At 37.9% G+C, this 26,407-nt stretch overlaps 1 protein-coding gene and 2 non-coding genes across 6 annotated transcripts; all 3 read left to right on the top strand.

Annotated features, from left to right (window-relative positions):
• The first annotated feature begins 562 nt into the window (after positions 1 to 562).
• On the top strand, positions 563 to 25,947 carry LOC139143334 (catenin beta-like). Of its 4 annotated transcripts, none has more exons than XM_070713570.1 (15): positions 563 to 658; positions 11,143 to 11,241; positions 13,363 to 13,478; positions 15,741 to 16,051; positions 16,581 to 16,834; positions 17,122 to 17,360; positions 17,797 to 17,998; positions 18,200 to 18,344; positions 19,574 to 19,677; positions 20,766 to 20,972; positions 21,478 to 21,732; positions 22,075 to 22,239; positions 22,667 to 22,939; positions 23,449 to 23,584; positions 24,366 to 25,947. In XM_070713570.1, exons 2-15 carry the CDS (start codon positions 11,200 to 11,202, stop codon positions 24,551 to 24,553), a joined length of 2,637 nt encoding a protein of 878 aa, XP_070569671.1. In that variant the 5' UTR covers positions 563 to 658; positions 11,143 to 11,199; the 3' UTR covers positions 24,554 to 25,947. The 4 variants fall into 4 exon arrangements, with proteins under 4 accessions (XP_070569671.1, XP_070569670.1, XP_070569668.1 ...); XM_070713569.1 differs by lacking the exon at positions 563 to 658 and adding an exon at positions 1,227 to 1,588; XM_070713567.1 differs by lacking the exon at positions 563 to 658 and adding an exon at positions 1,707 to 1,876.
• Positions 20,047 to 20,128, top strand: LOC139144619 (small nucleolar RNA SNORD49). Its single transcript, XR_011554830.1, has one exon. It is a non-coding gene; the product is annotated as a small nucleolar RNA SNORD49 (small nucleolar RNA).
• On the top strand, positions 23,130 to 23,202 carry LOC139144620 (small nucleolar RNA SNORD49). Its single transcript, XR_011554831.1, has one exon. It is a non-coding gene; the product is annotated as a small nucleolar RNA SNORD49 (small nucleolar RNA).
• Positions 25,948 to 26,407: the final 460 nt, after the last annotated feature.

Below are 26,407 nucleotides of genomic sequence, written 5' to 3'. Positions count from 1 at the left end.
CACCCTCTCCGGTGCTTTATTCCACGTGTCTTTAAGTTTATTCTTTCATTTTTGTAATAGTGTTTCTATGGACAATTGATGTCCGATTTATAGAGAAATAAATAAATAAATAAATAAGTCTGAAAATGAAGCTAAATTCTAAAATGAATGCGATTCATGTCATATGCGCCGCACCAGTTTTCAGATGGATCAAAACTTCATAACCATCTCCGAATTACGTCAAGTCGAGGCTGTCTCTTGATTATGTGTACACCTCACCAGCATCAGGAACAATTGAAGTGCAATAGTTAACATGTAAAAACGCTTTCTGTGCTTGCACTGTTAATACATTCCCTCCTTTTCGCACTCACGAGGTGTACAATAAAGAAACGTCTTAACACTAAGCGGAGCAATTATCATTCACCCATCTACTTTCACTTTTCACTTTTCCATCACAATTATTTGCAATTAACTCCAGAACAATGCTAAGGTAATGAAGCTATTCAAACTTCCCCGCCTATTGAAAAATCAAGTTCATAAGTCAATGTTACGTAAGACGAACAACTGGTGCTCACAGCAACCGACTCATGAGCAAGTTGGTTCACCAGCACCACGTGCAAAATTTGAAACCAAGCAAGCGTTGTGAGACAGGTCAGCTATTGTGCATTTTGTCTTTCAGGTATGAAGTTTTTTGGATTTTTCTTTTGAATATTTGCCATTCTACCAATGTCATAACATAGAGCATTTAGTGTCTATGGTTTTTAATTTCTCCCGCAATTTCTTTCAAATTTGGTTTAAACGCAGGACAACTTTAATCATAACAGTCCCTCTATGGTGGAAAGGGGTTGTGCTGTAATTGAGCCTTTTGCCCACTCCAGGCCTATGCCAGGCTTTAATATTTATACTTACTTGCCAGTGCTACAGTATTGGTTGCACAGTCCTCTGCAATGCTCTTTTCCGCTATTAAATACACACAGGAACTAGGCCAATATCGAAACATTCTCACGATTAGTCACATAGTTATTGTCGCATATTGTTAAAAAATGAGAAGCGGATGCAGCAAAAAACAGGCGCATTAGTAGAGAACGAATTAGGGAAAATCAAATTCTTAACACAAACATATTTAATGCTGATGAATGCGTTCAAATCTTTCTCCTATCGATTGTTTATTGTCTAAAAATACTTCAACCGCTATGTCCTATCCATACCTGTCTGAATAAATGGTTTTGCCCATTTGGGCGTGTCTTATTGATTGAATATTAGCAAACCCTGCTGTTCATTGTTTTTATGTTGAAAGTTGGATATTGGAATTATTTACAAAATGTATTTTTTCCTCAGAAAAATCGTTAAGAAGTTAAGTTTTAACTGCAAAATAAGTCGCGTTTGGTGTTAACATGTTTAGGAGGATTTGAAAGTTGTTTTGGGAATTTAATTTTCATGTAAATCAAGGCTGGGTATTGTATTGAAAAGTGTACACTCGTTGCTGACACATTCCGATCCAGTGAGTATGTTTAGAACTTTATAACCACCTACAGATTATACATGCGCACAGTTAGTGTGTCCGTGATTCCAATGTGGAACGGAGTTTTCGGAGATAGAAGTGCCGCTTGTAAGTCAAATTTTCATTCTGCAATTAGATAAAAATCAGTTAAGAGTTAACAAAGGGCGAAGATCCTGAAAGGCGAGCATTCGACATGGGACTATTTTCTTCACCTCGGAAGGATTTTGAGTTTGATTGACACCTCGTACTCCCGAGCGTTGTTCGTTACATTGGCATGAACCACGCCATTTTATGTCTGCATTTTGTGTCTGGAAATTGCCTCTATTTTGAACGTTTCTGAGAGTATATTTTGTCCACAGCAACTAACAGTAGTGTTTTGTAGGCCCTGATCTTTTGGTAAGTAGGTATCTACATCATTTAACGTTTGTTTCACTCACTTTTCGGAGATATTTACTGCAAAGTGGAGCTGTGGTAATGTATACCCCTCCGTGAAGTATTTGAGTGTCAACTACCTTGAAAAAGGCCACATTTTACTGAACTCAATTTTTGCTGCTATTTGTGCACTTGTGTGATCGAAGGCTTCATGTATTGACCAGCTCATCAACTCAGGCTATCTGTGAAACTCAAACGATCGAACAGAATTTACATTGTGTGCTAAAATCTGCGCCTTTGGGGTCAGACTCAGCTGTGTGTGTATATTTACAAAACCGTGCATAATGAGTTCGTATCAGTGTAAAGGAGAGTTGTACACTTTTGTTGGGCTCCGGTCAAATCATGGCTTGTTTTGAGCGACGAAGGATTTGCGCTGAAAAAGAAGCCACGTATAACTCGTCTTACACGGTCTCTAAATGAGGCTAGATTTCGTTGCATTTACACGGTTATGTCTTTCGACGTTGAAAACGTTGATGAGTGTGACAATGCATGCAATTTTTGAACCGTCTTCCATTTTCTTTCCCATTGTCACGGTGACGTGGTGAAGCCATGGAGGTAGTATGGCTTCTACCACCTCCATGGTGAAGCAAGCGCCAGTAACTGCAAGGCGGTCGTTTTGTGCCAACTGTGGCTAAGTTCATGACTGTTTTATCTCATACTGTAACTGAAATGTGTGTTTTCACTCGCCTGTTCATTCCTTTATAATTCAGTCCTCACAGAATTGTCGCCTGTCATCTGTTGAGCGAGATTTAATGTTTATCACCAAAGCATATTATCACATCGGGCTTATTGTACCTTAAGTGCCGGGGCTTTTTGTTCATGTTGGTGACATTTTTAAACATTCGCTTGCCGAATACATTGTATGAAATTTCATGAAGCCGGTTAGATTGGGAACAAGCTTGGTGCACCATGTGACCAAATCCTAGTTTGATGTGATCATTCATATGTGTATTTTTCGACAACTATGTGTTTCCAAACAGGTGCAAATCTCCTCACGAGTTTTTCTCTTCAATGAAAAAATCAAACTTTTGCAATTTCGTGTTGTGCGGGTACGTACAGGCCTAATTATCACGACCCCTATACTGCCGCAGTGTGTAGCTTGTCAACTTGTTATTGAAATCATGGGGGTCAACAATAATGATGCTGCATTGTGTTACATGCAAATAACCTCCATTTCAAACTTGACAATATGCAAATAGATATCCTAGACTGTTGAAATGAACAGGCAAAGAGGTCAGGTCTGTCATTGGACTGGAATATATTAGTCACTTGAGGCCATCGGAAGAATGGGGGCTTTAGTTCATGACTTCAAAAAAGAATACCAGCAAACACACCTTTCTGGGCATACCAACTGTTTCCTGTTTTCCATAGGTGGGAGAATATTTTGCATTCCATGTGTTCCCAAGACCGTATTTAATGGTGAAAATGAATATTTTGGGGGAGAGTGGGCTTTTAAGTAACATAGAGTTGACATCTGCATTTAAGGAAGTTGGCTAATAGTTCACAATATTAATCAGAAAATCTGATGTTACTTATTTTTGCTTCATACATCAAAGTTATGAGAGTTGGATTCGCAGTTGCAATGTGACATTTCCTGTTCCCTTAGGTATTCACATACCACAATAGTCCCTGTATTTGCTTTAGTGTAGGAGGCATGATGAAGCCCTGTGCCAGTACATGGCTGGCAACGTTCCTACATCAGATAGTGTAACTAGGCTGGTGTCGGGTTATTCGCTCTGAACACTTTTTCCAGAGCACGAATTTGTGTTACATTTGGATGTGAATTTGTTTGTGTTCATAATATTTTGACCCCATATGCACCCTAACCAAAGTGTCAAGTCACTGATTATAGACTTGCTTAAAAAGATATGTGTGCAGGTGTTAAACAAGATAACAGGTGTCCCAAATGTCTGAATAAATATTTTTCAAAATGGTGATGTCATACAATTCTGTGTACTTTTGATGACTGTATGGGTGTGGGTATATAGTTACTCAATAGATGGTGATTTCATATACAGTTTTTTAACCCTTTACCTGACAGACAGTATCACTTCCCCATCCGCCAAGTCAGTAAAAAGCAGTATTGAGCCAAAACAATATGTATTTTCACCAACTTGGCTTGACATGTTATAGCAGCTTTAGTCTGTAAAAATCATGTTTACGGTATCTGTCTTCAGGGACTTTCAAATCTTCAAGTCTTTGTTAAAATGCACCATATGGGTCATGTTTTGCTACACTAGTTTTAACAAACTTGACCTGACGGTGAAATATGAACATGGCAGGCATAGGGATAAACATGTAGTAGGCAGCGTTCTCCTTAAAAAAAAGTGTGATTTTGAAAAAAAACAAAACAAGAACATAAAGTAGAATGCAATTTTTTTCAAAGATGTGAAATATTTATAAAGAGGTTTGAGCAAATTCATGAGTTTCCCAGAACTGGAAAGACAGATATTTATAATTTAGTTGTTCTGTAGCCTAGTGTGAGAGTTATCTCTTCTTTTGTACAAGTGAAGTCTGCAAGTGAAATGGGGCACACTTACACAATTACTTCCAGCAAAAATGAATAGCATACATGTAGATGTCAGACTTCTGGATTTATTCCAATGACAAGATAGCTGCCATCTATATCAAAGATGTTACATGTATTCCCAAGATTGATGAGCATGCCTTAGTGGATGACTTGGTATCCCAATAGTTGCCCTGGTTGTCTCTCTATGCATGAGTTGAAGTTACACTGAGTGAGAGCAGTCTACTTATGCAACTACAACTCCAGTTAGTTCAACAAAACGTGGTAACAAAATTCAGTGTTGTGAAGCTTTCAGAAATCTCAGGTGAGGACTAGAAAGTGCCAATGCAGACATCTATACTTGCATGTGTATGTACACTGTGTTGCTTTCATGAATATTGGATGTCAGAAACTTTACTTACGCCTGTTTTCTGTGACTAAAAATCTACACCCCTTACGTAAAAAGTCTTCCAAAAATGAAAGAAGGAATATCAATGGGGAAGTGATGGTTTTACATAAAGATAGTACCAGGGATGACATCTTGTTGATGAAAAGTGGTTGCCTCATGTTAATATTGATACAAATGTATAAACTCTTATAATTAATATTGATGTTTTTGAATGTAAATATTGATTCTACCAGTAGACAGACTGTAGATTGATGTTCAGCATTTGTAGGTAAAGGTCAATATGGCTTGAACTGTTAACTTTAATGATTTGACAATACCAAATATAACTCTGATTTAAGTTGATTTCTTCCCCTCTGCAGAGAGTTTTTCTTCCAGCTGTTACACATATGTAGAATCAGGGTGACTGGTCAGTCATTGATGGCGGGAATCGTCTGAAATTGACCAGTATCTGCCCTATTTGATTTTGTGACAAGTCAAGTCATTAATTCAACATTATCACACTGTGTTATCAAAAGTAACTGTCTGATAATCATTAAAAAGATAGGGTGTCCCTATTTTAATCATTCATCTGACAAGATCATTTTAACACATTTCTTAAAACCTGTGAATTCTTGTCAGTACAGTATGTATATAATGCTACAAAGAACTCGGTAGGCATTTCAAAAAGGTTTAGAGGGGTGTACATGTCCTTCCTGACACCTTTGTAAATGTCTGAACTTTAGACATACTTTTGTGATGATTATAAACCAGACTTCGATCTGAATTGTCTGTGGGAGTAACTACCTGTATTTTTTTAGCCACTGAAGGTCATGTGATTGACCTTTGCGATGCAGGTGACATTGGGTAGAGGGTCATCCATACAAAGACCACATGAATTGAATCCTAATGACTGGCGCATTTCAGAGCTTTTCAACGGCTAAGCTTTCCTGGTGTCCGTGGAAATAGTAAGGGAAGTGGGTTATTCACTTTCCCCCATTCTCATTCCGTGTTGCTCTCATGAGAATTGTTTATGGTGTCTAGACTGAACTAGTCCAGTACAATACCCGCTCTCATGTGTTCATGTCCGCATTCATTATTTTATGTCATTGGAATTTGCAAAAATTCTTCAGTGTACATTTCCATTGTGTTGATATCGATGTACCTCTCTTGGAGAGAACCTAACTATTCTGATAGAGCTCTGTTTTGAAATATTTGAGTTCTAAAATTGCTCTTTTAACACTTTGTATTGGGTAAAACAATAGGTGGGGAAGATGTTTGTCAGCATTCCAAAATACATGGCATGTAAGTTTTAGTGAATCTTACAATAAACTGGTGATAAATTCTCCTCAGCGTGCCCATTTCAATTTGAAAAAGTCTGTGTTGCTCCAAAGGTAACTGTCATAAGCTCAAAGATTTTGCATAGATTGACTGTAAGGGTTATAATACTGATCATATGTGGAATTTAAAAAGAATTTACAACAGCATCAAACACATTATTTGTCAATGGTATCAAAGTTGTACCATTACTGTTGTTCAGAAAAAAGAGAATATTTTTGTATGCTTGACTCCAAGGAGAGCGTTTAATTCTACATGCATTGTGTTTGTATAAAAAGTAGAACTACATTTGGTCAAAACTGAAGTGTAGTACAAACCGGTAACAAATTATGGGTCTCCTGTCCTGAACAAGTAATTTTTGAGCCAGGATGTGGAGATTCAGTGATGATTCTACACCAGTACCTCCATCAAACAAGTGAACCACTCAATAGGATCACAGAATTCTAAATCAATAGGTCTACTTTACATGCACCTACATGTACAGAAATTTATAATTTCTTTCATAATCATTTTACCTACCTCCCAGTGTGTATGCCAATTCAATCGTATTAGGGAACATCAGAAGTGGTACTGGGTTCTCAAACCTTATCAAAAATACTCTATGAATAATGATAAACATGTAGATGGTACCATAGGCCACTCTAGACTTTCCTTCCTGCATCAGCCTAGTACATTGAATGCAGCTCAACCACCCTCTCAGTGGCTAGTTTGAATGAAAGCTGTTACAAACTAATTATAACTTACCACCAGTGTAAACAAGATATAGAAGTAAATTCTTTTCACTGAGATTAGGATGGGGATAGCTTCAGAAATATTTGCTACAACCCAAATAATTTTCATGTTGCCTTATTGATGTCTTGTGTCATGTTTTCAGCAAAAACTCTATATGTATATCATCAACAAATCTATAAATGGAATAGTAATGTCTGACAGTTACGTTTCCAGTTTTGTTTTGATACATAGTAGTTTAATGATCCATCATATTCATAAAAACAACTGGAAGTAATTAACCTACCATCTCAAAATCAATGACAGGCAGTTTTCAGACTCTGAGAAAGTGCCATTTATTCCAAATACTGGTCAATAAAATTACCAATTAGAAGTTAATACTGTGTTTCTCTGTTTCAGTATTGATAAAATTTTGTAAGTGATGAACTATACAATTAGAAGTGTAAAGTTTGAAGGATCAATGGAACAAGGTGACTTTTTGATCGTTTTGAATATTTACCCATTTCATAAAAGAATTTATACGTCAGTGTGGGAAATGAAATGCGCTGAGAATTATCAGTTGCAAACTGATCTCATAACATCATGACAGCTTTGTTTATTTTTAAGTAATTTCATACTTTTTAAACATCCGTTTTGAAATGAAAGTTCAAAAGGAATGAACAGAAACTGTCTCAGTCAAACTGTAAATGTCAAATATAAAAATATAGGATATAACAGTTTATGTAACAGTTACAATAGAATAAATAGCAGACTCTAAAAATATTGGTCATTTCAAACCCTGACTTGTCTCTAGGTCTCTCAATTCCGTGGATCTGGTTGAATTGTGTCAGAGAATCTGGGACTGTCATAGAAAAGCACAGTTCATCAGACTAAGCTGATGTACATGTATTTTCAACTGGGGGTCGTAGTACTTTCAATTGTTGGTAAATTCTGTTTTGCAGAAAGGTGAATGTTTTAATGTTTATACATAAAGACACCTGGTAAAGACAGCCAGATCCCTGTGGCCTTTGTTAGCCCTTCTGTTTCCCTTGACCTATGACCATCTTTGGAAAGCAATATTGTTTGTCAGAAGACAAAGGGTGCCCAGTTTGTGCATTCTAGGGTGTGTTTCATTTGCATACAAGTAGGCAGGAAGCTCTATGTATGGAAGCACTTAGTGTATGCATGCTTGGTCTACCTGGGTTGTGTTGTCAACAAAGCACTTTATTTTCAAGACTACTATTGCAGCAAATTCCATGGCAGCTGAATCATTTGGGAGGGGAGGGGGGTTGAAGCAAACAAAATTGACAAAAACAACTCCCGTGGTTATTTTCCCAGAGCTCACCTGCTTTCAAATAATCCATGTGGGTTTCCATGTTGAAACTCAAGTTCAGTTTTACTAGTTTTCGCATTCATCATCTGCTTCATCTTATTTGTGCACAGCTGAAAGAAATGCTATTTTCACAAATGAAAAGTTTGACATAATTGTTGACACAAAGTCAGGGTTATGGTCATTTTCTCTCTACAAACCCCCCTAAAAATATTTAAAGGTGTACAAACCCTCCTCCCCCAAAGAATAACAAAAACCTGAAATGTAGTTAAATGTATCAGAGTTTTTGAGGATCTCGTAAATCAAACAATCTTCCCAAAGTTCATGTAATTAATATTTTATCTGTACAGTGTCCATCAACAAATATGCATTTATTTGTTAAATACCAAAATGACTGAGTATATCTGAAGACTTCCGTTAAGGATGTTTAACAAAACTCAATGTGATGAAAAAGGAATGGATACTTTGTATAGAGTGTATTTGTCAGTTTGATCAAGAGAATTACAATAGGCAGTAGGTTGTACAGTATTTGAGAGAAAAGTGCAAAAATTGCCATAGTGATCCGAAAGCCCATGTTGAACACAACCTTTGTTTTGAACAAATTTCAAGCCTGGTGATAGATCAACTTTTATTTGTGCAACAGTTGGTTTACATGAACAAACAGGTTGTGAAATTTTACCTTCATGAAGAATTATAATAAGTTTTAATGTCCTTTGGAAGTTTACTATTGTTGTGTACAGTTAATGTTGTATCCAGTTAACATGTCCAATGAAAAAGAAATAATTCATAGATGTTTCATCAAAAAGCGAAACCGGAAGAAAGAGGTCTCCAACACTACTGAGTTTTTTGTATGCTGATTTCACTTGATCAATCTCCTTTGTATATCAACAAATGTCAAAAGTAAGTGTCTAGTATTAAAATGGGTTTCACCGCAGGGAAAAAATGCACTTGCGTATTACATTTTAAATATTTTTCGAGGAATTGTAAAAATATAACCATATTGTAAGTACAGTCGCACGTTCGCGATACATTTGTTTACGACTGCAAACTGCCAACTTGAAATGTAGGGTGCGTAGCGGGTTTGCGTCACAGGATGGCTGTCCTCACGTTTTAGGTCATTTGTAGGATTTTTATGGTCAAGGTTTGTGTTTTGCATAGGGCAACGTTCGATAAATTACTGCGTCACCATGCAACTGTGCTAGTGAAGTCGTAAATCAAGTCGTAATGTTTAGCGACTCCCATACTAGAATAGCTAATCAGTGAGCCTTGACCAATCCACACACAGTATTTCAAAACAGCTTCCATTCCCCACTGTTAGCCATATTGGTTGTTTCAGTCACATTCGACCTTGGAAAAGATAAACAGGCGACCTTCGATTTTTTGTCGAAAACAGGCTTCAGTCACATCTTTTCCATTCAGTGTTCAAGCATTAGTCGTAGCATCAGCTCTATATGCTCACTAGCAAAATATAGGATCTCTTCCTTTCATACCTGGGAATAAGCTCATACCTCGGAACAAGCTTTCGCGGATTGTAAAGGGATGTATGTACAGGGGTTGTATGTGTAGTCGCAAATTGGATAGGAATAGTGTGATAATGATCTGCCATCGTGTGTAAGCAGTGTCTGATCCATACAGGAACTTATCATTGAAATAACTACCGGTATTTTTCCCCGATCGTTGTTCCTGTAATACTGTATTGCGACAAGGATACTGTTGTGTGTCTGACAGAAGGAGCTGTTCAAGCAGCCATTTCATACTCCAGGTAGGCTTTTATACCTGATTATCAGCCATGTGGTGAAACGGTGTTGTTACATTCTCCATGGCCTGTGCGTTGCCCTAATTCTAAATCATGCATTACATTTCCCCATATATAATTATCTCAACTTCCAAGGAATATTCCAACTCCCATGTATTAGGTGCACTTGAAATTAATTTATCAGATGCAGAGAAGTTTGTACTTCAGCAGGTAATCTAGCAAGTACTTTACATGGCAGTAGGTTCACATGTGCATTTGTCAAGATTGAGATAGCTGAAATCTGCACTGGCCTTATCGCAGGGTAGTGTATGTTAGTTCTTGGAAAAGTAAATGGCTTCTGTTATGAAACAGATCGTCATTCATTGTTCTGACAGAAAGGGTATTTCATTTTAATGATGGCTAAGAACTACCGGTGGGGGTACTTTCACATCCAATGGAAATTGAGAAGCAGTATGTTACATGTATGTGGCTTTGTAAAGGAAATTACGTTTCTGAATCAGTCCCAGTTCTGGATGTACATACATTCTACATGTATGTTTCATTGAAACTTTAAAGGCAATTCCTGCTGAGATTGACTTGACACTTGGTTGATGCCAGTCCATCAGTTATCTGAGACCCCAAGTCTGACATGGCTGGAATTCATGAAGCATAGTTGTCGGTTGAGTTTACATGTAAAGTGGAAAACTGCAGACAGATATAGCTTAGGTTTGTACTAGTCTGAACTGTGCGTATTTATAGATTGGCAGGTTGTCATATTACAAAGGCCATGGGGGTCAGATGCTGTACTTAGTGTTGAATCACAAATGGTGTCAATGAAATAAATTCATCTCCATTTAAATTTTGTTGGCATCATGGACTTTACATCCATATGTGTTTAATATACAAGGCGAACAGTTTTTCTTATGTTGTTATTCAGCTGTGGCCTTATTAGTTTTTGATGTCATACCAGAATGAGAAACTTTGTCGTTGACTAGAATTTGTGTTTGATCAGTGTGTGATAGCTTTGCACGCATTTCAAATTTACCTGAATTGAGGTGCGCACTGAATTCTTCCATCATCAGCCAAACATTCTGACAAAGAATCATTCTGGTATGTTTACACTGCACAAGTCTGTATTTAACTACCGAGTATCATATGTTACGATGGAATGTGACCTACGTGTCTACATCATTCTCACATGTATATTTTTTTTTCTCATTTTCTGCAGATCAAGCGCCTATGTAGTTGTTTTATGTGAGGGCCTACAAAGAGAAACACTACAATCATGGCTAATGTTAATGTTAGTATGCTCAGCGAAACAGAAAGAGTAAGTATAAAACCTTGACTTTCGTTTGTGGTCGCAGTTGCATATTTCATCATGTGTGTGTCAAGTGATATGAAGACGGGGTCACTTTGCTGACAGATGGAGCTGCGGTGTGTAAATGAGTACAGTTGAATGAATTCAGCAATGTTCATATGAGCTGGAAGACATTCCAGACAGCCAGCTGTCACTGTGATTTATCAGACCATTAACCCTATAAAAACCAAACCTGTCAATAAAGCATCCTAGAACTTGTCTTCAGCGTACATTGAATTGATTTTATGTGAAATCTATTCTGACAATTTCAGTCGCACAAAGAGAACTTATTCCCTATTGATTTGTCAAATTGTCATATCATAGATTCCCAGTTTTCATTGCATCGTGGTATTATGTTGTGGTCTTATAAAGTTATGTAGTACACACAGAATTTACTCTATTCTCATACATATGCACGTAGAACATATACAGAATTATGCAAACCTCTGCTGTCTCATGATCTGATAAAGGGAAAAAATATGCAAGCAGACAAAATTAACGTTATGATAATATGAATAATCAAATTTTTTTCGAGCTACCCATTCGCCAAAATTTTGAAATAAGGCAATCTAATCAAACCTAATAGGTCACCACTTCATTTTGATATGTGAAATAGTTTAACTTGCTGATTGTCAGCTTTATCAGACAATTTTGAGGGGAAAAAATGCAATTTGGGACTGAGAAATGTGTTAATAGGCTAGCTTTTACTTTGCATTAGAAAAATGAAATTGGATTTAAAATACAAACATGAAAAAGACAATTCTTTTGTAACCAGGGAAACATGCATATTGGGTTTATTGTGGTATTAGGCATTCAAAAATGTTAAAACTACAGAGAAACACATACTTTGGTGATGATGGAATCCGGAGTTATTTATAGCAAGTTTATCTTTAATGAACCAATACATCACCGGGACTTGTGACTGTGATTGACAAGGTGACAGGTGTATTGTTCAGATATCTGATGTTATTGCTTCTGGAGACAGTCATAACTCCAGATCAGCCTTTGCTGTACCAGTCACTTTGCCATGATGACGGATCTGACAGCTGATAAGGCGTCCCTGCCAAGGAACGATTCCTGAAAATTACAGAATGACGAATGAAATTGTCTTTGTGTCAGTGTTTATGATATATTACATAATTTGGTCAATTGCGCCATACATCATGTTGGTATTCAAAGAATTTGACCCACTCAGGTCAATGGTTCCCACTCATGACCATTCATAATGCAATTTAATGAAGAGAATTAGAATGATTCACCCACTTAATGTCCACCGTAGATTAACATGGAATCCAGCACTCCTGAGGCCATCCAGACTGTCTGGAGACACATTCTGCTCGTGTTTCCATCACATTTCGTGTTGAGAATTCATAAACAGCCTGGATAAATACACAACACTATGGCTGCATTTTTAACTTGGTGAAACATCTTAAGTTAACAATGCATGTCATTGTTTTGATGTGCTACTCAGCTACATTTCCTAAATGTTGGGTATCAGCTAACCATTTCTTTCTGCTCACCTCTCTCAAAACTGACAATACCCCTTGCTGTTTGTGTTGTGTTCCTGTTTTTGTTCTTCAGTTTCTTGAAATACAGTATTACTGGTATCAAATTTCACAGACTAATGAATTATTCAATAGATTGGTACTTTCTGTGTAACACCAAGGGATGTGCAGACATGGTTTAAGAATGCAGATAATCAAATGGAACTATCAAACTTCTGCAGCAGTGAATGAAAGTGATAGTTTTGATACTGAGATTTGACCCTGTGAGGTCATTGATCAATTATATCTGGTACGTTCGTTGAGAGTCCATGACATTGGGGTGGGGGGGGGGGGGTAGTAAATTGGTAAATTATGTCAAGTTATTTTAGATGAGTTGTTAGATTGGTTTATCACACACCAGGTTAAAGTTAAACCTATCATACATCAAGACCTTGCAATTTTATTTTCACATTTTCATCAACAAAAAAAAGGAAAGGCAAACAAAATATAAGTCGTAATGTTCTGCAGATGGTTTACAGAAATAAAGACAGGGTATTTTGCAGAGTAAGTGGTTAACATTCTGGTGATGTTGATTTCTCTAATGAAGGATTTGCGAAACACAGAAGAACACCTGCTTCGTATGCTTGAAGATAAACGCCAGCGTGTGTTAACTCAGATGCACCAAAACCCACACAGGAGAGATGAACTGCAAGCAGAAATGAGGTGAGACACCCTTGCCTTCCCTCTAGATAAACTCTCTGTACAACTATACACACAAAAGTACTGAAGGAAATTATAAAATTGTACTGTAACCATATTTGATTGTTTAAATAGTATAATCTTGGTAAGTAATATAATTTGACATGTTGCAGTATCTTTTGGTACAATAATAAAATATAGAGTAGGTTTACTTATATTTTGTTCAAATTGATGGACATGTGTCAGTTACATTGCCTGAAATACATATTTCAAATTTGATCTCTAATCTGATGAAAAAGAATGTTTGAGTGGTGTGTCACCTTGTATATGCCCACATGATGTGCTGTTGTGAAAAGCCTGATATGCTGTGTGTTTTAACACTGTGATAAGTCAATCAGTGTGACACAATGAAAGGTACAACATTGATTGATTGACAGTTCAGAAATATCCAGAACTGCATTGCATTTTTGTCAAGATAACAGTTGGTACTTGCATTGTCTGATAAAAACTATTGTGCTGTTTGGCTTGTGGTATGTAATTGTCTAGATTGGAGTTCAAATGTCAGACTGTCACGTGACCCAGAGATTTTGATTGGCTTTATGTAATAAAGGTGGTGTGATTTTCAGATGTGGAGTCGTACATTCATCATGTCTAAAGTATGTCATCAGTTGTCTTCTTTATCTCATTTGCATTGACTGACTTATCAAATCGTCAGTTTAATGGCATTGAATTGGTGTAATTCTGCATTAGAGACATTCAAAACAAGGTCAAAGTGTGTACCTAACTTGCTTGATTAAGTCCCAAATACCTCTGTTGCTTGGTGTACCTTAACTAAGTCATTCAAAAACTTACGTTTATAGTTGACATTGAAATGTTTGCTGCCAAGTAAGTTTATAGAATCACCTTGGAATGTAGTGTGTCAGCATCAGGACAGGTATGGTGACAAATTGTGATAGTCTGTGAAAATTATAGTCATTAGTCGTGGGGGATGCAGGATTTGTTTAGCGTGTCAGCATCAGGACAGGTATGGTGACAAATTGTGACAGTCTGTGAAAATTACAGTCATTAGTCGTGGGGATGCAGGATTTGTTTAGCGTGTCAGCATCAGGACAGGTATGGTGACAAATTGTGACAGTCTGTGAAAATTACAGTCATTAGTCGTGGGGGATGCAGGATTTGTTTAGCGTGTCAGCATCAGGACAGGTATGGTGACAAATTGTGACAGTCTGTGAAAATTACAGTCATTAGTCGTGGGGATGCAGGATTTGTTTAGCGTGTCAGCATCAGGACAGGTATGTGACAAATTGTGACAGTCTGTGAAAATTACAGTCATTAGTCGTGGGGATGCAGGATTTGTTTAGCGTGTCAGCATCAGGACAGGTATGTGACAAATTGTGACAGTCTGTGAAAATTACAGTCATTAGTCGTGGGGGATGCAGGATTTGTTTAGCGTGTCAGCATCAGGACAGGTATGGTGACAAATTGTGACAGTCTGTGAAAATTACAGTCATTAGTTGTGGAGGGATGCAGGATTTGTTTAGTGTGTCAGCATCAGGACAGGTATGGTGACAAATTGTGACAGTCTGTGAAAATTACAGTCATTAGTCGTGGGGGATGCAGGATTTGTTTAGCGTGTCAGCATCAGGACAGGTATGGTGACAAATTGTGACAGTCTGTGAAAATTAGTCATTAGTCGTGGGGGATGCAGGATTTGTTTAGCTCGTCAGCATCAGGACAGGTATGGTGACAAATTGTGACAGTCTGTGAAAATTACAGTCATTAGTCGTGGGGGATGCAGGATTTGTTTAGCGTGTCAACATCAGGACAAGTATTGTGACAAATTGTGACAGTCTGTGAAAATTACAGTGATTAGTCATGGGGGATGCAGGATTTGTGTAGCATGTCAACATCAGGACAAGTATTGTGACAAATTGTGACAGTCTGTGAAAATCACTTACTTTGGACAAACTTGGTCATATCAGCTTAGTTGATTTAACCCTTTGCGTGCCAATGTCGATTTTTATCTCCTTTATATATATACCCTAATCAATTTTTCCCAGATTTTTGCAAAAATTTTGATAAAAAACTGCAGCAAATGAAATATAATGTCCATTTTGGTCCAAAATTATCAAAAAATTTCAGAAAAATTCTTAAAAATTGGTAAAATGTAGCCGTAAAATTTTGGTGGGAATATTACACCACTCAAAGGGTAACATCATCTGTTACTTGACATTTTGGTAGATTTTTACTAACATGTACCATCCTATTGAATCATTTCATGAACAGGAGCATTGAAAATGAAATTCAACAAGTGCGGAGTCGCCAAGGTGGAAATTACACATACACAACCACAACTACCACCATCACATCCAAAGAGTACATAGACCCCCACGATCTGCCCAAGCAGGACCCAATGCAGACAACCATGGAATGGCAGCAGCATGGCTGGGACTCTGGAATCCAGAGTGGCGCCACCACACAAGCACCATCACTGAGCAGCAAAAGCCATCACGATGACGACGAGTTTGATGCGGCAGGGGCTCAGGCCATGTTCAGTAACTGGGAACAAGGCTACTACACACAGGAACAAGTTGATGGTGAGTGTTTTACTGACTTCACTCAATGTCAGGACAGTGCTGGTCACTTGGAAATATTCATGAGGTCCCTTGTGACGACTTTACTGTACCGGATATGTGTTGTGATTGATAAGACAGGCAAAAGGCAATCTCATTTAATGTTGATAAACACTATGTATTGACAGGAGTTTGGCATTTTGCCACCACACAAAAGTTAGGCTCAGTGCACTTCTACTGCTATAGATCTTACAGATTTTTTGAATTAACCCTTTGAGCGCCAAAGTCTATTTTTGTCACCTTTATAAAATATAGCACAGCCAATTTTTTCTGATTTTTGCCAAAATTTTTATAAAAAAACTGTAGCCGATGAAATGTGATATCCATTTGGTCCAAAATTACGAAAAACTTACAGAAAAGTTCACAAAAATTGGTAAAATATTGCATTAAAAATTTGGTTTGAAAAATTACAGCAGTCAAAGGGTTAAATGGCATATGTACAACCAAAGCATAGTTACAAACTGAATTATATGATTTTCTGTGTTTTGTGCAGAAATGAACCAACAGTTAAATCAGACCAGATCTCAGCGTGTGAGAGCAGCCATGTTCCCAGAGACTCTAGAAGAAGGCGTACAAATCCCATCCACACAGTTTGATCCACAGCATCCGACTGCTGTGCAGCGATTGGCTGAGCCATCCCAAATGTTGAAGCATGCCGTCGTCAATCTGATCAACTACCAGGACGATGCGGAATTAGCCACAAGAGCAATACCGGAATTGACAAAATTACTTAACGATGAAGACCAGGTACATACGGAATTGCATTTTAATCGCGTTACAATCAAATGAATCCAAATAAAGGACATATGTATGAGGAGTGTGTAACTGATGTTGTATGAGAAATACAAACTCAAGTCAAGTTTGAGGGGTTTCAGACATGATGTCAGGGGAAGACATTTAGTATATCAGACAGAGAATTAATTCTGTACATTCATTACGCAATTTTCCCAGAATTCCTGTTATTCAAAATATTTCTAAAACACTCACGGTAGTGAAAGTAACCAAAATTTGGTTCTCTCTCTTCTGTATGTTAGGTGGTGGTCAGCCAAGCTGCTATGATGGTGCATCAACTCTCCAAGAAAGAGGCCAGTCGCCACGCCATCTTGAACTCACCACAGATGGTTGCAGCGTTGGTTCGTGCCATGGCCAACACCAATGACATAGAGACTACCAGGTGTGCAGCTGGAACTTTACACAACTTATCTCATCACAGGCAAGGTTTACTCTCAATCTTCAAATCTGGTGGAATTCCAGCCCTGGTCAAGTTGTTGAGGTAAGTTTTAGGATCATATTTAACATGAATTCAGTGCACAATTACCATGCTGTCATTGTTACTTTGCCTTGCTAGTACCACTGTATCCTGTACAATATGTAATATTGTTACTGACAAATGAATTTATAGTGTGGACTCGAATTCATATTTTGGACTCAAATTCAGTCATCCTGGACTAGTCATCAAGAATAAGTGGAACTTGCTTGCATACAGGCTTTGTGAATAGGTGGAATGAACTCTCAGTGTTGAGGGTTGAACGAGAAACTGCAATTTACAAATTAAATAAAAAATGATAATGGACAGTACATTCATAATTACGGCTAGTAGAGTTTTGAGATCTTGCTGCATTTGACTGATCACATTTTTTCTTTAAACAGATGATAATAGTGTTGTTATCATGTGAATTTACTGTATTTTTCATTAATATTTCCAACAGTTCCCCAGTTGAGTCCGTTCTGTTCTATGCCATCACCACCTTACACAACCTGCTGTTACACCAGGAGGGTTCTAAGATGGCCGTCCGATTGGCCGGTGGCTTACAGAAGATGGTTGCACTTTTGCAAAGGAACAACGTCAAGTTCTTGGCCATAACAACAGACTGTCTGCAAATTCTTGCATACGGCAACCAAGAATCTAAGGTACATGGACTTTCACAGTCCTTATAAAATACAATCAGTGTCCATACTAAAAATGAATTGAGATGTCAGAATCTGATTATGTGTGGCACAGTTATTTGATATGAGCAGAAATGAATTTCATCATTTAACAGTTCTAGAGACGATGCATTTGTAGTTTGCAAAGTTTTGCTCAATGTTTCTCTTCTATTCTTAAACTCTCAGCTGATAATTTTGGCAAGTGGTGGCCCAGCAGAATTGGTCCGCATCATGAGAAGTTACACTTACGAAAAGTTGCTGTGGACTACAAGCCGTGTCCTCAAAGTATTGTCCGTCTGTCCAAGCAATAAACCCGCTATTGTTGAAGCTGGTAAGTTTCTATTGACCCTGTATTAACATCCTGACCTGGTATTAACCTCTGACTCTAATCATTTGAAATTAATAGGCATGTTTTTGATAACAGTGATTTATTTGTTCTTGGCCTTATCAGTTGAAGTATGTTCAAGGTAGAGGCATGCAAACTCTACCGCATGAGATGGCTTGTCTTGTATTTGGTGTGATAATTCCTTTATTGATTTCATCCTGTTTCCTGTGGTAAAAAAAATCATCAAACTCAGGTGCAAAAAAAATTAGTCAAAAACTATAAATCGCACAGAGTACAACATCCCGTGTTTCACTTAAGGTAGTATGCACCTAGAAAGTGAAAGACTTAAACTTTTGCTCTAACTTTCCTCAAGGAATCTTTCAATCATTCTCTTTCAAAATCAAGAATAAAAACAGGGGGTCACTATGCAAATTTTGGTACTAGAGAAACAAATTACCCAAGATTTACCGATATTAGAAATTCAAAATGGCCGCCATCCCAGTGTTAAAGCCGCACTTTTCAATCCCAGGTTTTCGCATTAGTTGAGTTCTCCTCCTAGTCAAACACATGTCCAGTACGATGTTTGATTTCTATTACATTAATTACCCAAACTGATTTCAATCTTTTGTCACATTTTGCTAATCCTGCAAATAGAGCTTATATAACCGTTTGATTGACGGTCAGTTCAAATTGCAAACGGTCATTTATTCCCCAGCACCACACTCAAATTTCCTTAAAAAACGTCTTCCAGTCACGTTAGAATTTGAATATAACCACAGAGTTCGATCGGCAGCAGCTTCGTGCTGACTGCTTGGCAGTCTGTCAGCGTTTTTGCGGTCGGAAAAAACTAAAAAGTGGCATTTTCTGGAGCATGTGCCCTCATGTTGCCTGTTTGGTGTCCACTTACACAATGAACGCTGCCATAGGTTGGTGCCCTTTTAAAGGGAGGCTCCGCCTTTAACTCTATATACAAAAATAAAAATTTTCGAATTTCGAAAAACTAAGCCGGTGAAAAGTTTTCTTCACCAAGAGCTTTAAAATGAACCCCCATATGTGGTATATCAGAAGAGAATTGTAAAAGTTTGAGAGTCCGAATGTCTGTCCCCGAGGTGCGTTCCACCTTAAACCACACACTGACAAATCTATGCGAATCAGAGTTTTAGTAAAATAGTACTGATTTTACTAATAGAGTGACTGATGAAAATATTTATCAATATTGTACTTTGGTTTTGTAGGTGGCATGCAAGCTTTGGGAATGCATCTTGGACATCAAAGTAACAGACTTGTACAGAACTGTTTGTGGACTCTCAGAAACTTGTCAGATGCTGGTACAAAAGTGGTAAGCCAACTTCATATTCTCCGTGTCCTAACCAGTTTAGTTTTTGGAGCAATCTTCCATTTGCTATAGACTGGTATGTTTTCTGAATGACTGATGTCAGTTAGATACTTGCAGTACAGTAAGTGCAACTACTTACGATCAAAACTAATAATTTCTGTTTAAGGTTGTCTGTAGTCTGTCCCTGAGCTGTGTTCTACCTAAAAAGTCATTAAATAATCCAAGCTTTTTGATATTTTGGTGCATTATATATTCATCAATTAAGGGAAAATTGTAAGGCACATTGTCTTAAGGGATGTTTCTTGTGTCAGGACAGGTTATTGTCAATACTACATAAAAGCATAACTTAAGAAATAAAAATCTCCAGCATGTTGAAATGATGATTTGGTAAAAAACCATGATAGGAATTGCCGTCTGAAACGACAACTGAAGCGAACTGACCGCTTTTCTGATCAACATGCTGTCAAAAAAAAGCCGCCGACCTACATTTCCCGCATTGGTTCACGGCGGATCTGCGACAAAACCAGTACCACCTGTACACGGCCATAAATTTATCATGTCCCAGTGTTGACATTTGTGTTTGTCGGACCCGAAAACATTTGATTAAATCCTAACCCCAGTGACCCTGTCGGCACATCAAACTGTTTATTGGGGGCAAGAACACAGGGAGTCTTTTGTTACTTTGTAATTAGGATTCTGCCGAAAGGTAGCAACAGCACTGTAGGTGTGGGGGATTATTTTAAGGAGGGATGAGGGTGCAAAGTGGGGAGGACACTCCAACAAGTTTTATGGTGATCCTCTTCTGACAGTTAGAGACTTTAATCCTTTTACACTACATATTCTGAACATTTCAGGAAGGCAAATAGAGCTGATGACTTTGATTGTAGCAAACTGCATACCAAATAAGTGTGACTGCAGTGTTGTTTTGTTGATTTAGCGGCTGTTTAAAATCCACTTTTGAAGTAATCTTGCCATCTTTGACATATTTGCCCGATGTGTACTTGTACCCCCTTTGGAAACTGGTTTGAAGTACCACGTTCTATGCTAAAATAAATAGTTGTTTCATGGCCTGGTTTTTTCCTCTCCCACAGGATGGAATCGAAGGTTTGTTACAGATGTTGGTGCAGCTTCTTTCCTCCAATGATATCAATGTTGTCACGTGTGCCGCTGGTATTCTGTCTAACCTGACATGCAATAATGCCCGCAACAAGATCACTGTGTGCCAAGTTGGAGGTATTGAAGCCCTTGTCAGGACAATACTACAGGCTGGAGACAGAGAAGACATTACAGAACCAGCTGTAAGTATTCCCTTACAGTACCCACATCCTCACTGATGTGTTGCAGCATGTTACTATTGGTGTTTTGTGCATCTATGAACTTCTGTGTTCTCAGTGTGTAATTCTGTATAAGCACTTGTAATGAGCAAGCAGAGACATGTTCAGCATTAAAAAAAACTAAATTTTGTTGTGTTTCTGGGTTGAAAATTTGTTCATTTTATCGCTCTCTGTTTTGGTAGTTATGACGCAGACACCATCTTGAGTAAAAGTTATGTACGAGTCCATGTTGTACATATTTTGGTCATATTTGTTCAGAGATAAGTAAGCTCTTAGACTCAATAAAATTGCAAACAAATGAATTAAGAAAAGCTGTCAATAAACTGATTGCAATGAGGCTTCAAAGCATTTGTTATACAGTGAGTAATGATTTTGAATTTTTGATGTCAGATGATGAATTGATATCCACAAATATCAAAGTGGTCACTGTCCACTGGGGCTGATCCAAGCACACTCTATGTTTTCACAGGTGTGTGCTCTGCGCCACTTGACAAGCAGACACCCAGAAGCAGAGATGGCACAAAATGCAGTACGTCTACACTATGGCTTACCAGTACTGGTCAAGCTTCTTCACCCACCGTCACGCTGGCCTCTCATCAAAGCAGTGGTTGGACTGATCCGTAACCTGGCCCTTTGTCCAGCAAACCATGCCCCTCTCAGAGAGCATGGAGCCCTGCCAAGACTGGTACAGCTGCTGATGAGAGCTCACCAAGACACACAGAGGGTAAGTGTAATCTTGATTCTTGTCCCAATGTGTCATTGAGGGATATGATAACTACATATCAGTGTGTATGCTGTGCAAACACCATACCTTGTAAATGTAATATTTGTAAGCAAACATTTTGTTCAAGGCAGAGAATGATTATGTGCTCAACAAGGAACTTTCATCTCTATCTACAAAGAATTTTTCAGCAAAAGAATTTCGGTGAACTTTACATGATGCATAGTTGTTTGCAACATAAATGAAAATTAGCTGCTGGGGGATTAAGGTCATACTCAACTTATATCAAAGAAGTTGTGTAGTTTGTGTAAAGCTCATGTCTTGTGTCTTTCACCACCCTTGCAGCGAGCATCCATGGGTAGTTCCAGCAGCCAACAGAGTGGGTTCAACGATGGTGTTCGTATGGAAGAGATAGTTGAAGGCACTGTCGGTGCCCTGCACATCTTAGCCCGTGAACCACACAACCGTGCCATAATCAGAGGACTCAACTGTATTCCACTATTTGTCCAGGTGCGTTATCATTTTTATTGTGCTCAATAGCTTTGAAAAGCTGAGGCTGTGAATTTACATAATGATACAAATTTGCATGTGGGTCACAGGGGTCAGTCACGAAAAATCACTGTTACATTATGTGCATTTTTGGCGGCCTGCAAATAGGCAAGTCTTTGGTGAAATTACAACTGGTTTTATACAGCCTGACATGATAGTGACAGATGAACTTTGCAGCTCAAAAAGTTAATGGAGGCATTCTACTTTGTAAAATACATTTTCATCGGGCTAGCCAGTGTACCCATGCTTTTGAGTTTTAACTCCAGTGATTGCTGTACTTTTTTCATGGTGTTTGCAACTTCACTTTGCTAGCAAATCGCAATGATTATGTCAAAAGAACTTATTTACCCATGCGTGATAATGATGGTTTCTCTGCTTCTACCAACAGCTGCTGTACTCCAATGTTGACAATATCCAGCGTGTTGCCGCTGGTGTTCTCTGTGAACTGGCCCAAGATAAAGAAGGTGCTGAAGTCATTGAACAAGAAGGTGCAACAGCACCACTTACTGAACTCTTACACTCACGAAATGAAGGTGTCGCCACATATGCTGCTGCTGTCCTCTTCAGAATGTCAGAAGATAAACCACAAGACTATAAGAAACGACTTTCTGTTGAACTAACCAGCTCTCTCTTCCGTGCAGACTCAATGCCGTGGTCAGAGGTATAGTACCTTTTGATTTGCAGTAATATGTGTTTGATTAAATACTCATATTTAATTTTTAAAATTAAATTACATTAAATAAATTAAATTTTTAAAAATTTCCAAAATTTCCCTCAACTTTTCCTATACTGTTTTCAAAAAGTTTCAACGATTATGAAAAATGCTGCCTCCCATCAGCGTGTTGAAATGAGGATTTGGTAAAAACCATGATAGCAATTGCCGTCTGAAACGACAACTGAAGCGAACTGACCGCTTTTCTGATCAACATGCTAAATTCCAACATTGCTAGTACACTGAAACTTTTAATTCCATTTGTAACATCTGACTGATGGATCCCCAAATGCCCCCAGCTCATGTCCTATTTATCTCCCTATCCATCAGAGTGCACACGCCCCACTTTAGGAATATTTCTCACCAGCATTCAGGCTATAGAATTCTTTTTAAGAGCAGCTACAGTAGTTTTCTAAACATCAAGACCTGACTGGCCTCTATACTTTAATATCCAACAGCCAACAGATCTGTCTGATGTGGGCGGTGCACTGCTGCCTCCGGACGAAATGTACCGTGAAGGCATGTACTCTCATCACAGCAGTGTTAGCAGTGTCCATAGTGGTGGTCATCATGATATACACAGACATCAATCAGGTGAGAAAAATGATGTACACTTTGTCCTTCATCTCATGAACCAGCCTTGACCTCCAGTGTTCCTTTGCATAAGGTATCAAATAAGTGTAATCTGGATAGCAACTTTTAACTCACAATTTTGCTAAAATTATGAACTTGAAGGGGCAGTATTGCTAATTTTGAAAATTTTTTCACAATTTTGTTCTTAATGCCAACCATAATTTCTTGTTCGTCTCTCTAATGCATGTTGAGATAAACAGTATTCAGCTTGTCAACTCAGCCCTTGCTTTTACAGATTGATTGTTATTGTCGGCAAATGATTTCTGGTCGGCACTAGAATTCAAATGTAAACAACAACAATGTGTGTTACATAATACAGGCAACGGTGATGCTTTTTGGAGTAGAACAGAAATTGCAAATGACATACAAAATAAAAATAATGGAAAATGCACGGAACAGACTAACACATCATGAATACCATGTTTTACCCAAAATACCATTGTGCTGTGAGCATTAGTCCTCCATACCTTTCAAGTTTATCAATTGACTTGAGGCAAAAAAACAAAACAGTTTCAGAAGAAATACTGATTGCATGTACTAACCACTGCTTGTGCGAATGTGTTAGGAGAATGATCTTATAAAGGGTTGAACAACTCAAACTGAAATGTATTCATATCAGTTGAAACACACCAGTAACAAAGGCCAATTTTTACAAACTCTGTAGTGTCATTGAAGAAACATAATAGTCACACAGTTAGAAACAATTGCTGATGTTCTCATATTATCAATCCGTTGCTTGCAGGTTCCTACCATGACCCACAAATACCAGTGGAACCTATGCAGGACCTGGACTTGGGGGGACACCAAGGCGACTACCCAATGGAACCACCGATACCAGACCTAGGACCACCAACTGCCGACTTAAATCTGGATGATATTCCACCAGCAGATGGCCAACTGGCTGCATCCTGGTTTGATACAGACTTATGAAGGGAGCTGTCACTGGGTCAAAACCAAGGCCCAACGACCAATATGTCCTATGAGTGAAGGTCTTAGTCAAACATGACAAGTTGAGCTATATTTTTTGTCTGATTTTTGTTTTATAATTTGCAAATTTACTAATTGGCCAGAGAAAACATTCTAAGAGGGTAATATTATAAATAAATTGCTTGCAGGATAAGCTACAGTTTTAAACACCTTTGCCAAGAATGAACTTATTAAATGAGGAACGGCTGAAATGGCCACTGAAGTTTCATATTTTCATGGTGGCTTTTCAGATGTCATTGATATTAAGCCTAGGACCTTCAGCTCTGTAAACAAGAATTGTCAAGCTTCGAAAAATATAAGAATTGGACATCAGCTTTTTAATGTGAAAAATCTCAAAACAGTAAATTATTGAGAGAGCAAGATTACTATACATTGTGACCATGTCAAGACAGGCTGAGTGATACAGCTATTTTGTAGTAAGCCTCATGCACGGACTTACCAAGCATTAATAGCTTGCTTTGACAAACAATTATAAAAACATTGGTAGGATATTATCGAAATATATATCTTCTACCATTTCACCAAAATCAACTAAAACAAAGGCAACTCTCAGATACTTTGAATTGGGACCACACTGGAACCATTAGCACAACACAGCGTACCCACCCCTGTATTTAAAAAACCCTTTGTTGCAAGCGGATAGAGAGATTCATTTTATAGAATATAGGGGTGAGAGCATTTATTGAATTTTATCTTTTACGTGCATGCTTTGTAAAAAATCAACATGCATGCAGATGTGTGATGTAGTCAAAATTTCCACAATCATGCGTTTATAGATGCCATATTTATGGTGTATTGCCTATTACAATTGCAAACTCATGAAACCAGAGTTCATTTTCCAATAAAATGACAATAGAAGGTAGACCTGATTTTTTTCTAGCATTTAGAACTAGCCAATCCCACGAATCACTAGTTTTTCAAACCGCACAGATAGGTTTCCCTTCACAAGATGGGAAGTTTTTTCACAGATATACCGTTGTTTTTGTTCTTTTCCCATAGTGGTAGCAGCATTGAATTTTTTCGTCTTAGATGAAAATTTATCCTGTATTACAGATCATGATTTTTAGATACGTATTTTCATAAAAATTTAGTAACCTGACTGTTTAATGTAAAAGCATTTTCTGTTCTTTTTGATATTGTTTGCTCTCTTCTTCTGTTACGTATTTTTGAGTGTAGACTTTTCATTGGCGTATGATGATAGCTTTGCTGTTATTAGTTCATGCTGTTGTAGTGCTACGGCTGCCTGGCATTATATATACCGTATACATAGTAGATTTTAGCGTATTTGTGCATTCTTACCTTATGTGATAAATAAAGAACTATTACATTTTATGAAATTCCGTTTTTTTGTCTTCTTTGGTGACTTCACACCCATAAAGTTCCGGATGTATTGGCTCTTTAAGTCTAGAGATTTAAGTTCAAAGATCAATATAGGCAACCCAAGCTTTGTAAAACTATTGTTTGTAAAACATGATCTAAATGGAAAAGAAACAACCTTGCAACTTGAATCATAGACCCTCGAGGGTCTATGCTTGAGTGGGCAATGAAAAACAACTCTGACCTACCTTGAACCCCTCGGGATTATAAATACCCTGCCCGGGATGCTACTACAGGGTACTGCCATTTCAAAGGGGATTGAGAGCAGGGAGAAATTGATGTAACATTTTTTGAGAGAAAACCAGTGTGTGTCATATTTCTGTCCGTCTGCAGGCAAATCATTTTACCTCAGATAGGTATTTTGTTTGGACAAACAAAGTCCTATTTGAACTGACAATCATCTCAAAATTGTTTTGGTTT

The sequence above is a fragment of the Ptychodera flava genome, chromosome 11 (genome assembly GCF_041260155.1).
Source record: "Ptychodera flava strain L36383 chromosome 11, AS_Pfla_20210202, whole genome shotgun sequence".
Taxonomy (NCBI): Eukaryota; Metazoa; Hemichordata; class Enteropneusta; family Ptychoderidae; genus Ptychodera; species Ptychodera flava.
The sequence above is the reverse complement of the archived record's forward strand: the minus strand, read 5'-3'. Positions and strand labels throughout refer to the sequence as shown.

What these genes read in the sequence shown, in the direction of transcription:
- LOC139143334 (XM_070713570.1), top strand. Translation starts at nt 11,200, where the DNA reads ATGGCTAATGTTAATGTTAGTATGCTCAGCGAAACAGAAAGA. An exon ending in ACGGCAACCAAGAATCTAAG is followed by an intron (nt 17,999 to 18,199) that starts GTACATGGACTT and finishes TTAAACTCTCAG; the next exon opens with CTGATAATTTTGGCAAGTGG. An exon ending in ACCCGCTATTGTTGAAGCTG is followed by an intron (nt 18,345 to 19,573) that starts GTAAGTTTCTAT and finishes TTGGTTTTGTAG; the next exon opens with GTGGCATGCAAGCTTTGGGA.